The 14,384-nt window shown below is 38.7% G+C and overlaps 1 protein-coding gene across 2 annotated transcripts; it reads right to left on the reverse strand.

The window, feature by feature from the left end:
• Positions 1 to 711: 711 nt before the first annotated feature.
• On the reverse strand, positions 712 to 14,355 carry LOC113530786 (coiled-coil domain-containing protein 42 homolog). Of its 2 annotated transcripts, XM_026921101.3 has the most exons (9): positions 13,588 to 14,355; positions 8,799 to 8,989; positions 6,535 to 8,107; positions 6,163 to 6,268; positions 5,547 to 5,648; positions 4,774 to 4,974; positions 4,322 to 4,543; positions 3,692 to 3,853; positions 712 to 3,257 (listed from the first exon to the last, which is right to left on the reverse strand). In XM_026921101.3, exons 3-9 carry the CDS (start codon positions 6,600 to 6,602, stop codon positions 3,144 to 3,146), a joined length of 975 nt encoding a protein of 324 aa, XP_026776902.1. In that variant the 5' UTR covers positions 6,603 to 8,107; positions 8,799 to 8,989; positions 13,588 to 14,355; the 3' UTR covers positions 712 to 3,143. The 2 variants fall into 2 exon arrangements, with proteins under 2 accessions (XP_026776902.1, XP_053096933.1); XM_053240958.1 differs by lacking the exons at positions 712 to 3,257; positions 3,692 to 3,853 and adding an exon at positions 3,919 to 4,034.
• Between the last annotated feature and the right edge of the window lie 29 nt (positions 14,356 to 14,384).

The raw sequence follows: 14,384 nt of genomic DNA on the forward strand, positions 1-14,384 counted from the left end.
GACAAACTGCTACAGACAGACTTTGCATCATTCAAAAAATCCTAACAAGCAGCTTATTCATTTTAATTTTATTCACAGCATTTACCTAACCACTAATTATTTATACTAGTTATTAAACCAATTTATGTAAGTAAGTATATCAATCTTCCCTGCTGAAAATATCCAGCTTTATCTGACCAGCTACCAGCTGCTGAAACACAGGCTGAGGTGGTCACACTGGTAGACCATCTTTACCTGCTGGTCAGTTATTTTCCAGCTCCCTTATTACTGACTAAATTGATCAGCAAACGTTTAAGATTTTCTAACTTCTTTTCTGTTTTGTTATTTAAACAGAAGTTATTAAAAATAACTTCTCTATGATGTAGAGTCAGAAGCAGTAATTCACTTATCAGCTGGAAAAGTTGGTCTACCAGTGTCACCAGTTAAGCCTGTGTTTTGGCAGCTGGCCCTCATTTTTGTGTTCACATACTTTTGGCAGTGTAGTGTATATGCAGAGAGTGCTGCAGTGTGAAAATCTACATATCTACATTATATCACTGACAGGCATGTCCAGCATACACCGCAACCTTTGTTTTGAAATGATCCCACTGAAATCAACCTACAGTTGAGGTCAAAAGTTTACATCCCCCTTTCAGAATCTGCAAAATGTTTATTATTTTACCAAAATAAGAGCGATCATACAAAATGCATGTTATTGTTTATTTAGTGCTGACCTGAATAAGATATTTCACATAAAAGATGTTTACATGTAGTCCACAAGAGAAAATAATAGTTGAATTTATAAAAATGACCCCGTTCAAAAGTTTACATCCCCTTGATTCTTAATACTGTGTTGTTACATGAATGATCCACAGCTGTGTTTTTTTATTTACTGATAGTTGTTCATGAGTCCCTTGTTTGTCCTGAACAGTTAACCTGCCTGCTGTTCTTCAGAAAAATCCTTCAGGTCCCACAAATTCTTTGGTTTTCCAGCATTTTTTGTGTATTTGAACCCTTTCCAACAATGACTGTATGATTTTGAGATCCATCTTTTCACACTGAGGACAACTGAGGGACTCATATGCAACTATTACAGAAGGTTCAAACATTCACTGATGCTCCAGAAGGAAAAACCATGCATTAAGAGCCGGGGGGTGAAAACTTTTGAACAGAATGGAGATGTGTACATTTTTCTGATTTTGCCTAAATATCATATTTTTTCATTTAGTACTGCCCTTCAGAGGCTACAGAAGATAGTTACATGTTTCCCAGAAGACAAAATAAGTTAAATTTACCCTGATCTTCAAATTCAAAAAGTTTTCACCCCCCGGCTCTTAATGCACGTTTTTTCCTTCTGGAGCTTTGAGGCAGCAAATCTACCTGCTGTGTCACTAATGCTCATATTTCTGACACAAAGACACTCATCAGTCCCATACTCATTACAGAACACTATAAAGTCAGGCTTCTTCATTATATGTTTTAGACATGGTCATATACAAAGCCAACTGATGTTGCATTATGATTATTATGATTTGTCTTAGTGCATAACTTCTGGCTATGGTTTCCAGAGTTTTGTAAAACTCGTTCAAACACATGTAATATCTACCAAAACTCGAAAACTTGTGTATATCATATTATATAATCATATTATTTTGGGATCAATCCACAGTGAATTTAAACTGTATCTAGAAAATTTATCATTTGGGTTTACTAATTATGAAATAGAATTGGTACTGAATATTTTATTTGTAATTTAATTATTTTGCTAGAAAAGTATTATGTGTATATGAAATCCCTTTCTGTCATTTTGAAAAAACATTAACTAGCTCATGCAACAAGAAAGCTATTAAAATATGGAATCTGTGTTCCACATTGGCTGTTTTTGTATAAAACCTTGCATTTTTTTTTATATCATATGCTTTGGGTTTCATTCATTCATTCATTCATTCATTTGTATGTACGTGTGTGTGTGTGTGTATTTGTAGCCTCACCTGGTGCTGATTTGACATTGTTCACATGGATATCTATATGAAAGCCTGACTGATCTTTCCGTTATTAAAATGTAAAAAATCCGGAACCAAACAAAGATTAATCCTTCCAGAAACTGAGCCAGTCACAGACCAAGACCCAAGACCTGGCTGCTATTCATTTTTATTGTGGTTTATTTGTTGAACTTGGCACAATTTCATGCCTCCTAACTGCCAGGGGGGAGGGTTTAAACACCTGGATTTCTCTCTTTTTTTTTCAAGCTAGCTGCAACCATTTTGCGACTTTGTGCTGCATTCATCTCTCAGTCCCTTGCTGAGTATAGTTTCCCTCAGAGTTTTTCTTTCTATCACTCACCATCTGATAAACCTGATGTCTGCTTGGGCCACCGAGTTAGTAGATTTCCATAATACACACAGGATTCACACTCATGCAGTGAATGTCTAAGCTCTCTGGTAACCATGAATGAACATCAGCGATGTGTCGGCTGCCTCGGCATCGACCATATCAGCAAAAACATCAGCCTTTTGTTCTGACATTCCCTGTGCTAAGCAACACCAAGGCCAACACTAGGCCTTGGAGACACCAAGGCCGGTTCTTGAAATTAGATCTTGATTCTGAGCCGAGTAGATGATTAAAGTCTCTCTTGAAGCGTGCTATGTTTATAGCTGCATCTGGGAGACATTTCCCAGCTGATGGTGAACCGACAACTGAACTTTAGCCTTGGCCTGGGAATCATACCTGCCATTGACACCTGCAGCACAACCAGGCTTATCAGCTAGGCGCCCACATAATTTCTGTCAGCCTCTTACAAGCACTAAACAGACAAATGTCATGCACTCAGACTCCTGACCGGCATCTGAGAGCCTCATATTTACACCAAAACACATCCTCCACCACTAGAAGCCCTGCAGAGCCCATCCATAAAGGACAAGGTTTGTCAGCACTTTATATTAAAAACATTTCTGGTGGATTCTGATGTCTAAGCTGCAGGGGTATAAATTTAAATTCTACCAACAGCCCAGCGTTTTTCGCTTTCCAGGAGATTGACCTCTGATTGTTTACGAAGGTCATACGAAGGTATTCAGGTATTCAAACAGCGCCCCTGGTGATTAGGAGGTATAAAATTAAACCAGTTGTAATTAGCATTTTGTGTTGGATTTTGTTTTTGTTTTGTGTCATAATTTTGTACCGCTGTTGCTCTGCTCTCCAGTGTAAGGGTTAGCTCTTTCGGATTCAGATTTGCTCACTTTCTCCCAGATCGAGTTCAGATCACGTATGAACTCCTGAATCTGTGAATGAAAAGAATTTCAAAAGTACGTTTTTAATATTATCGCTTTCAGCAATACAAATATCATGGTTTATAAGCATATATATTGAGCAATCATTTTTTCCATTCACTTCTGGGATATATTTTCACATATCATATGAGTGGCCATGTTGTATTGTACAATATTAACTTGCTACAGCCACTAAATCTGGTGGGAAGTTTAATAGAGACAATACATATTAATCAACATAAATATTTATGATGTAAATGTGTCAGATTTAGCCAAATGGCTCATTTTCATCTGCTGTCTCTGGGTAGGTTGATGTTTCCTTAATGGTATTACACATTTATTTATGATTTTTTTATTACACATTCTGGAGAATTGGATGGAAACATACATAAAGATACTTCTTAATCATCACTAGCTTGTTAAGTATTAAGAGCTCTCTACAATACCTTATCCAGCACTTCTATAGTCTCCTCTGGCTTAACTGGCTTTGGGATGTCGGTGCCCATCTTCCACAGATTCTTGGATATGTTAAATGTGGCCAAATTTATTCTAGCCTGTAGATAGGTTTTCATTTTGGCTGACATCTGAACTTCGCTCCACGTTGCCTCCTGGTAACAGAGTGACATTGCAGTAATATTGTATTGAATGGTTGCATAATTATATCAATTGGTCTGATCCATTGAAGTAATAGACCATCTTTCATTCAAGTCTGACATTGTCAGATCTAATTGTCAGCTCGGTTGTCATTATAAGGATGTATTCCAGTTCTGGGTGGGAATTGGGAGGTGACTAAATTGGGGAGAACCAAATAAATAAAGAAAAACCGTACATTTCATTACAAAGTTGATGACACATCATTACTTTATTCTGCTACTTCATTTGCAAGCTATACACTGAAAATTCCCCTCCGCCATTATACCCACCTCCCCTTGTGTCGCACATGTTCACAACTTACACACTTTAAGTCAGTTGATGAGTGTGTGTTATAACTAGTAACTAGTGTGTGTAGTTTGTTATAACTAGTTCAAAGATAACCTAAGGTTCCACCACTAATAATAATAATAATAATCTCTCACCCAATTAAGCACATGTTGTTTGGCCTTTTCCAGTTCGCTCTTCAGCAGGTTTATCCTGGTCTCGTGATTCACTCGTGTGAGGAAGTACTCTTCCCTCACCCTGGCCAACTCATCATGGGATTTCGCCATCTCCACCTGCTTCTTCTCTATTCTAGCCAACAGCTCCTCCTGTATCTGCTTCCGTGTTTCGTAGTGTGTGATCAGTTCATGTGTCTCCTGAAACTGAGAGCAATATTCATGAGGATACAGGGTTGCTTGTTTGTTTGTGTGTGAGTGTGTGTGTGAGAGAGAGACAGACAGAGAGATTGTAATTGGTGATTGTAATTGTAGTATAGGATGACTCAGACATCTTAATAATGCAATCAAAACATTTTACATGGTCTCATTTTACACATTTCATCCACACTTGTGGTTCTAATAACGCACAATAATATTAATGAGTTATGAATAACCTGCTTGCTTTCCTGCATCACTGCATCCATATATTTGGCATAAATGCAGTTTGTTTCGATTTGCTTCCTCAGCTGCTGCTGCTGTGTGATCAAAGTATTGAGTTCCTCATTTAATTCTTGGAGGTACACCTGCTTCTTCTTAATCAGCTCCTTGTTGCATCTTGCTTTTCTCTCTGCGTCACACCGTTGCTCCTCATTATGCTGTGTACAAAAAGTGCCATAGTCGTCTTAGATCAATGGTTTTAATCCCATTTTTAAGGAAAAGCACAGATAGGAGAGCTCCGTGGTTAACATTTTGTACTAGTGAAGGTTGTGAGTTCAAATCCCAGGTCTATCAGAGACACTTTTGGACCCTTGTGTAAGGCCCTTTAGCTGTCAGCTGGATTCTACCCCACTTGCAGAGATGGGAAGTCAAGCAACAATGACTGTTACTGGTTTTTATGTATCTGTACATTACTTGAGGTTATCTATCGCCTAATAGTTCTGACTTTTACTTACTACATTTTCAAACACTGCATCACTGCACTGCATTTCTCTATAATACGTGTGTGTGTGTGTGTGTGTGTGTGTGTGTGTGTGTATAGTCATCTAAATTCCTATTCCTAACTATAACAGGTGTGACACCAACAATGAGTCTCATCACTGTAATGTATCTGCTGTGACGTACACATTGTATTTATCACTGTAGACTGTATTGTGACAGCTCGCTGTATGCATTCAGCTATTCTGGATAAAGTGTTCATGAGTAAATGTAAATGTGCATGAATATCCACCTTTAGGAAGCTGTTGGTTTGTATGCGGTGCTGCATCTGCTGTTCTTTTTCCTTCAGCTTTTCCTTACGCTCGAGCAGTGCATGCTGAGACAACTCAAATTCCTGGACAGAATCAGTGGAAAATCAGAGGAGCTACAGGAAAAAAAAAAAGATGTACAGTGCAAAGCTGCAAAAAACACACCGAGCAACAGTCAACACAATTTGATTCTTCCATCTGATTCTGAATCTGAATGGATGTGCTTGTTTTGAGCACGAAGTCGTTCTCTATTCTGCAGAGGATGTCTCTTTTATCCAGGGTGGATCATCTCTGTTGGGTATTTACAGGTAGGCTGATATCATTTAAGTAGCTCTCTGATTTGCACCTGTTATCAGGAAAAATTCCATTGCCAAGCATGGGTTGGGAATTTTGTCTCTACTTTCATAAATTCTTCAGTTAATCATCACTCAGCAATTATCAAGTATGTTCAGTATCAGTTTTACAAAGTTGTTTCTATTATTTAAAAAAAAACATTCATGTTCTTTGCTAAGTAAATCACTTTTTCATGCTATAAACCAGATGTTGTTTTTGTAGTCTAAAATCTAATCTATAATCTTTCTCAGTGGTAAATCGCCTGACCTTTATCTGCAGTTGGACGTTTTCCTGCATTTTCACGGCCTCCCATCTCTTCCTCAGCAGACGCCCTGAATGTGTCGGCTTCTCATCTTTAGGAGGCATGGGCAAGCTATGAACACAGCAAGGTAAAGCAAGTCAAAGTTCAATAGGTGCAACACTATCTAAAGAAAATACACTAATCTGACAATAATACAAAGAATTTCTCTATGATTATCTGGCACAATAACACACAGTAGCTTAAAAAAAAAAAAAAAAAAAAAAGCAGGTTGCAATCCCCTGTTGTATAGTTGTGTGTCAACAAAAATTGATTCAATATTAATTTAACATTACTAAAAATATACACATAGATAAAAGCTAAAAGCTCGCACTACTTACAGAATCTGCTTTCGTCGGTTCGTCTCAAAATCTGTGAAATTGTTAGACATTTTTCTCACAGAAGACATGACGCTCTCTGTACCGTGTGCAGTGAGGCTTCGATACGGACTGATCTGTGATCACTGGAGCATGTGTTTCTGTTTAAAAGCAGCAAAGTCGATTATTGCGTCATAGATCGCATGGCGTCATAGTTCCATGACGTCAGAAAATCGTCACCATCTGTGTGCTGAGCTGCTTGGCCTCCCCGACGTCATCACTGCTGCTGAGGGGGGAGGGGGAGGGGCATCACATTTAGGGGAGGGGAATAATATTTATTTGCCAGTAGAACTGAGAGAGAGATGTGAAATTTGGTCGATTTTGATGCATTTCATAGTTCATTTCAAGTAAACAGAGAGCTATAAAAGCGAAAATGCACAAAATAATAATTCAGAAACATGATTTGGTCGTTTTGTCTTCCATGTTATTGTCTTTATAGTGAATATACTCATCCAATCATCAGTTTAAACTATGTTTCTGTTTAATGCCACAAGGTGGCACCCAAGTGTCAGCAATGTTTTAATACACACACACACACACACACACACACACACACACACACACACTTCTCAGGAGTAGATTTGTTTTTCTTGCTATCATCATGAGAACCTTCATCTTATTATAATTGCTTCATAACTGTTAATGCAGCTAATTAATGCTATGCCTACACCTAAATCTAAACCTAACCTTAATCTCAGTAAACAAAAGGAAACATTTTGGCTCTTATTTTAATTTTTTTTTTAAAAAAAGGCGGTTTTCCTCATGGGGACCAGCCAAATGTCCCCACAAGGTCGAAACTGTCAGATATTCCTATCCTTGTGAAGAGATTTGGTCCCCACCAAGATATAAAAACATGCTTACACTCAGAGTAGGCCTCAATAATCACCAGATTCGTCTACGCTGACACTGTGCTTGAATACATTCCTGCGTAAGCCTGCTGTACTGATACATGGCAAGTATTTTCACATTGTTTTTATGAAACACGAGCAAACACTGTCTTGCTTTTGAATGTCCTGTCTAAAAATCTCACAGATTCAGCTGATGAAATTCACTGAGCTTCACTGTAGGGTGTGGCGCTGTGTGTAGAGTAGACAGACGGGTTTTCAGCCTGGTGGCAGTGGGTAAAAGGGTTGGTAGCTCTCTCTCTCTCTCTCTCTCTCTCTCTCTCCTCTTATGCAAGGAGGGAGAGTCTTCCCACCTCCCCTCAGTGTTGTTGTTTTTCTCAATGAGCCAGGCTCTCCCCGGCGCAGGCCCCTGAATGCGCCTGTCCACCGGGCCCCTTTCCTGGAAAAAGAGCCCTCTCAGTGAGAGACAGAGAGAGATGGAGAGAGAGACACGGAGATGGGGAGTGGGAGGGGGTCTTCTTCCCCTTCCTGTAAGTCACATGGCTGCAGATTTGAGCCTGGGCCCTGCACAAACCTCAGATTTGGCCAATCCAGCCTGTACTTTGCTTAATGTGGGTTGTGTTAGGTGCAGGCCATGAAGGACATTGAGGCTGTTCGGATCAAGGCGGGATTTTGTTAGTTGAGCTCATATCCTGTTAAATAGTTCAAGAAAGAGGCAGTTTTACTTATACAAGCTACACACAAAATAAAAATTCTTCATACTCATTTTTCATCCTCTGGCTCACAAGAAGAGAAATGTATTTTTTTTTTCTTTATCTGAACTTGAAATATTTATAGTGTTAACATTGTTCTATACCATAATTGAAAAGATATTTATATTAATAGTAATGATGTCATGTCACTTGATTTATGAAACAAGCTAACCTACTATTTAAAGAGCAAAAGTATTGGGTAAAGGTCGTTCTAGCTACATGCAGTAGTTAAAAAAAATACTGATGATCACTAGTAATCCTCTTAATGAATCCTAATACAAAACTAATATGGAGGTGTGGATTAATTTTCTATAACAGTAGCTCTGAGAATAGTCCTGGCTTTAATTCAAATTATATATATTAATGCACTCGTTCTAGGCTATTGTTTCTACTGTAACAGCTAATTTGACTTAGAATGCAAAATGTAAGGCTAATAACTAATGCATTTTTTTTTAAATTGCTGGTATTCAACAACAAATAAAGTATAATCATTGTTATGGTGAAGCTTTCTGTAAGGAAATGTTTATTTAACAATTGTGGAAGGAGTCTCCAGTGCCAGAGCTCTGTAACTGTCATTAGGTTTTTTCGTCACAGAGGATTTTGTGCAGCGTTTTGTTGTGTTGTTACTTACCTGCTGCCACGACATAGCATTGTTGCATCTCAGCTCCAGGGTCCCTGGTTAGATCCTGAGTTTGGGTTACTGTGTGGAGTTTTCTCTTTGCATTCCCGTGTCTGTGCTTGTGATGGACTGGCATTCCATCCGGGGTGTGTTCCCTCATCTCATCCTGTGTTCCCAGGATAGATTCCAGATCCACCGCCACCCTGAGCAGGATATAGCAGTTACTAAAGATGAGCAACTGAATGAATGTTCTGAAAATCGGAATATTTCAAATATCTCTTCATTAGTAGCGAGTTTATCAGAAATATTCACTTTTCTTTATTCCATGTGGTACTATATTCATCATGTACAATGAACAACTCAGCAAAGATAACTAGACTATATGAATATTCATGTCTCTCCTCTTTATTTTGTGTACATGATGCTGAACATTACACACACACTTCAGTCTTTTTTTGCCTGTGAGACTGTTTCTGCAAGAGAGTAATCTCGCATGTGAAAAAAACTTCAGCTCATATCCTGTTAACCGATTATGCGAGTGTCACAGGCTACAAACAAAAACATCCTCAGTACGATAATAATAACTTATTCATTTATTCATCTGCAGTAAGAACTTTATCCTGATCAGGGTCACCGTGGATCCAGAGTCTATCCCAGGAATACTTTAAGCGAGATGGGAATTCACTCTGGATGGGATACCAGTCCATCTCAGGGCACCACACACATTCATTCACACACTCATCCACATCTAGGGGTCATTTAGAGTAGCCAATCCACCTACTGGCTTTTTTTTTTTTTTTTTTTTTTTTGGAGATGGGAAGAAACTGGAGGAAACCCACGCATGAAAATGAAATCATCCATACGGTCTTCTAATACATTACTGTTTCTGAGGTTTTCTGCCATGTGCAGGTTGCGTTGAGAAAGCATGTCATACACCATGATAAGGAAATTTGGTATACATTGTTAGTTTTATTCTACATAGATAATGATTACGGCTTTGAAAGATTGTGTGACTGTTAAAACAAGTAAGTTTACTTATTGGCCAAAATCCATGACATTTCTGCATTATTTTAATACACTTATTCAGAATATATTCTTAAAATGATATGTATTCCTAGACATACTGTATACGCAGATAACTGCACTGCCATGGCAGTGATTTATGTGAAAATGTGAAGCTGTATGCAGATATGATAGATACACCGTTCAGCCATAACATTAAAACCACTGAAAGGTGACATGAATAACATGGATTATCTCGTTACAATGGCACCTGTCAAGGGGTGGGATATATTAGGCAGCAAGTGAACAGTCAGTTCTTGAAGTTGATGTGTTGGAAGCAGGAAGAATGGGCAAATGTAAGGATCTGAGTGACTTTGACAACGGTCAAATTGTGTTGGCTAGATGACTGGGTCAGAGCATCTCCAAAACAGCAGGTCTTGTGGGGTGTTCCTGGTATGCAGTGGTTAGTACCTACTAAAAGTGGTTCAAAGAAGGACAACTGGTGAACTGGCGACAGGGTCATGGGCGCCCAAGTCTCATTGATGCACATGGGAAGCGAATGCTAGCCCGTCTGGTCCGATCCTGCGGAAGAGCTGCTTTAGCACAAATTGCTGAAAACGTTAATGCTGGCTATGATAGAAAGGTGTCAGAACACACAGACCGGTCAGAGTGCCCATGCTGACCCCCGTCCACCACCGAAAGCGCCTACAATGAGCGCATGAGCATCAGAACTGGACCATGGAGCAATGGAAGAAGGTGGCCTGGACTGAGGAATCATATTTTCTTTTACATCATGTGGATGGCCGGGTGCATGTGCGTTGATTATCTGGGGAAGAGATGGCACCAGGATGCACTATGGGAAGAAGGCAAGCCGGCGGAGGCAGTGTGATGCTCTGGGCAATGTTCTGCTGGGAAACTTCGGGTCCTGGCATTCATGTGGATGATATTTTGACTCACACCACCTACCTAAACATTGCTGCAGACCAAGTACACCCCTTCATGGCAACAGTATTTCCTAATGGCAGTGGCCTCTTTCAGCAGGATAATGCGCCCTGCCACACTGCAAAAATTATTCAGGAATGGTTTGAGGAACATGACAAAGAGTTCAAGGTGTTGACTTGGCCTCCAAATTCCCCAGATCTCAATCTGATCGAGCATCTGTGGAATGTGTTCTACAAACGAGTCCAATTCATGGAGGCCTCACCTCACAACTTACAGGACTTAAAGGATCTGCTGCTAACGTCTTGGTGCCAGATACCACAGCACACCTTCATGCCTTCAGGTCTTGTGAAGTCCACGCCTCGACGGGTCACAGCTGTTCTGGTGGCACAAGGGGGACCTACATAATATTAGGCAGGTGGTTTTAATGTTATGGCTGATTGGTGCATATATATGACTGTAACTTTCAGTCATGACTGTATAGATGTTGTAAATAACCGAATATGAGTCAGTACTATAAAGATAGTCTTTAGAGCCCTAGGAACACTCTATACTTCCACCCAACATATCATCCTACCTTCACAAGCAAAACTAATAAAGAAGGGACCTTAAATGGTGAAATGTGTTATTGTACTGCATCATGCATAACTTATAGACTGAGAGAACCCAATGCTGCTTTTCCTACCACCCTGCTGAGTTTCTTTCAACATTTTTTTCCCATCTTTGTTTATACAGTGAGTATCGGGAACGAAAGGCTTTAAAGGTGACATTTGATTAGTGGTATACTTCAGTCAAATCTGATGCAAGTTACATATTCAATGCACCCACAGTATTGCTTTCTTTTATATTGTATCTACACCATTGTCATGCACAGTGCTGCTCTTCATGCATTCAATATTAATATCAAAACAAGAGCTGTTTTGCAAGCCAATGTCCTTTCTTCTGCCCTGAAGAGAGTTTTTTTCTTTTCAGAAAAAAAAATAGAGCATGTTTTGGAATTCTGCTCACAATAATTTTAGCTATGAGTCTGCGCGGCTTCCACGAGGAATGCAGACACTGCTCCAATGCTTGTTTACATCTCAGCTTTGTGGTATAGAATTGGCCCCAGCTGGGACTTCTCAGGAATAGATTTGCAGCACTGGAGCTTTCTTAAAGCCTGCCACTCTTGCTAGGCATCCTTGCTCAGTTTCATTTTCAGTCTCCATGCTGTCCTCATCTCACCTGCTTAATATAGTATAATACCTAGATATTTTACGCTAGTGCTTGTACGAGCTGAAGCACATTTTTATAATCTTGGAAATGACAGAAAAATTCACTGTACACTTAATGCAGCGTTTATGTACATACAGTTTGATCAAATAGTCTGAGATTGTATTGGTGACTTGATTCCACACTTTTGTGTTCAGCAAAGTTTACTAGAATGTACATCAATTTTACATACAAGTTTTGCAGGCAAAAATTAAACTAAATAATAAACGTATTATTATTAATTATTAATTGTTATTTATTATTAAGTTTTAAGTAACAGCTAAACTAATAATAAACTTATTAACTGTACTTTGACTTCTAAGTGTATTATTCTAGGCTGTGAGGCATTTTCTTAGAATGACAAATGTAATATAAACCATGCAATATTTCAGGAATAGCTCACATACATTAACTGTGCAAATGATTTTATCCACCACTCCCACGCACTTTTTTTGTCTTGTTTTGTTTATTTCCTCTCAAACTATTTTTTTAGAAAGCAAAAGACAAATTCAACACAGTGTATAACTGTTCAGTTAGCTTATATGGCTTATTTATTTAAAGCGCACGGTATGCCAATGGTGTAGAAGTAATTTGGTAACTGATGTCTTCGGCCAAAATATTTATTGGTCCCAAATAAAAAAAGCACACAAAAGCACTGAGAACATACTGATCCTTTAATAAAGAAGGCAGAGCGCAAGGAGGAGAGTTAATTCTAATTCATTCTTAGCACTTTTGTAACTTACTTTCATGTACTTACAATAGCTACTTACTGTTGCTACTGCAGTCCAATTTTCTTTTAAATTAAGGAACATCTATGGCTAATACAATTCAAATTATGCAAATTATAAAATAAAAATATAAAATGTGAAAAACAATAAAGCTATAAATCTCCATCAAACAACCAAGGTAACAACAGTTTTGCAACATCAGGAACAATACTGCTCACAATACAACAACAAGAACATCAATAATAATAATAATGTACTATCTAATAATTATAGTATTAATCATACTTCAATCTACATTTATTATACTTCAATTATACACTTCAAGCAGACTTAAGGATCATATATAGCTCATATTAATTTGTATGATCACTGTAGTGTTGCAGGTATTTTGACCAAATCAGAAGGATTAATAACTATAGAGTAACTATAAAACTAATACAATAATGTCACTATGTGACCATTCATCATGCATCAAGGAACAAATAAGATATTCTGCAAAAGCAACCTTTAGTGTACCATTGCCTGCTCTCAACCATTCTTTTACAATAATAACAACACTATGGCTACTATTTCTACTAGTACTACTACTGTTAGTAATAATAATAATAAGAAGAAGAAGAAGAAGAAGAGGAGGACTGGTGTCCACTCCAGGGTCTATTCCCACCTATGCCCAGTGTTCACAGGATTGGTACTGGATCCACGTCGACCCTGACCAGGATAATGCAGTTACTGAAAGTGAATTACTACTACTACTACTACTACTAAGAAGAAGAAGAAAAAATAACAACAACAACAACAACAGAAACAACAGCACTGCTACTGCTACAACTACAACAACCAGAAAACAACAGCAATAGCAGAAGAAGCCTTTATTTGTCACTTACGCATTACAGTACAGTGATGTTCTTTTCTTCGCAGCATATCCCAGTTTGGTAGGGGGCTGGGGTCAGCCATGACACATCGCCGCTGGAGCAGATGGAGTTAAGGGCCTTGCGCAAGGGCCCAACAGTGGCAGCCTTTAACCACTGAGCCATTATTGTCCATTAATAATAATAATAATAATAATAATAATAATAATAACTACAAGCAGAAAACAATGACAGTAATAATATGAAAAAGAAGAAGAACAACAACAGCAACAACAATAATAATAATAATATGAAGAAGAAGAACAACAACAATAATAATAACTACAAGCAGAAAACAATAACAATAAGTAAAAAAAGATCAACAACAACAACAATAATAATAATAATAGGATGATTTGACCATGTAAAAGCCAAGTGTATTAAATAAAAGTAATGCACATGCTATTGTAAACAGTAGAATGAGACCCTTATATTCTGCTCATAATTGCATTCATATTCCGCTTAATGAACTGCTTGTACCGTGCACTGTGTGCTCGTCAGCGGCGCGAGCGCTGGAATGTTTTCAATGTGGAGCGCGCGCAGCGGAGAAGAATGCTTCAGCTACTCCCACTTCCCGAACATCCAATCCGAAACGAGCAGCTGTTTCAAGGCGCCCCCTCAAAGCCCAACGAAAGCAAAACAATGGCTGAATAAATCGCATAATGGCGTTTTCTCGTCGCTGTCTTCACTTCCGATCCGCGCAGGTTCACAGGCTGAGCGCGTTCGAGCCCTTTGCGGTGAGTATTGGCGTTTGGACAGCGCCCAGCGCTCAG

The sequence above is a fragment of the Pangasianodon hypophthalmus genome, chromosome 16, assembly GCF_027358585.1.
Source record: "Pangasianodon hypophthalmus isolate fPanHyp1 chromosome 16, fPanHyp1.pri, whole genome shotgun sequence".
In the NCBI taxonomy this organism is placed as follows: Eukaryota; Metazoa; Chordata; class Actinopteri; order Siluriformes; family Pangasiidae; genus Pangasianodon; species Pangasianodon hypophthalmus.

Excerpts from the sequence above, each read along its gene's own strand:
- LOC113530786 (XM_026921101.3), bottom strand. The coding sequence starts at position 6,602 with ATGTCTTCTGTGAGAAAAATGTCTAACAATTTCACAGATTTTGAGACG. Across the intron at positions 4,975-5,546 it reads AAACCAACAGCTTCCTAAAG|CATAATGAGGAGCAACGGTG; the intron begins GTGGATATTCAT and ends TTTTGTACACAG. Across the intron at positions 3,854-4,321 it reads AACAACATGTGCTTAATTGG|GAGGCAACGTGGAGCGAAGT; the intron begins GTGAGAGATTAT and ends CTCTGTTACCAG.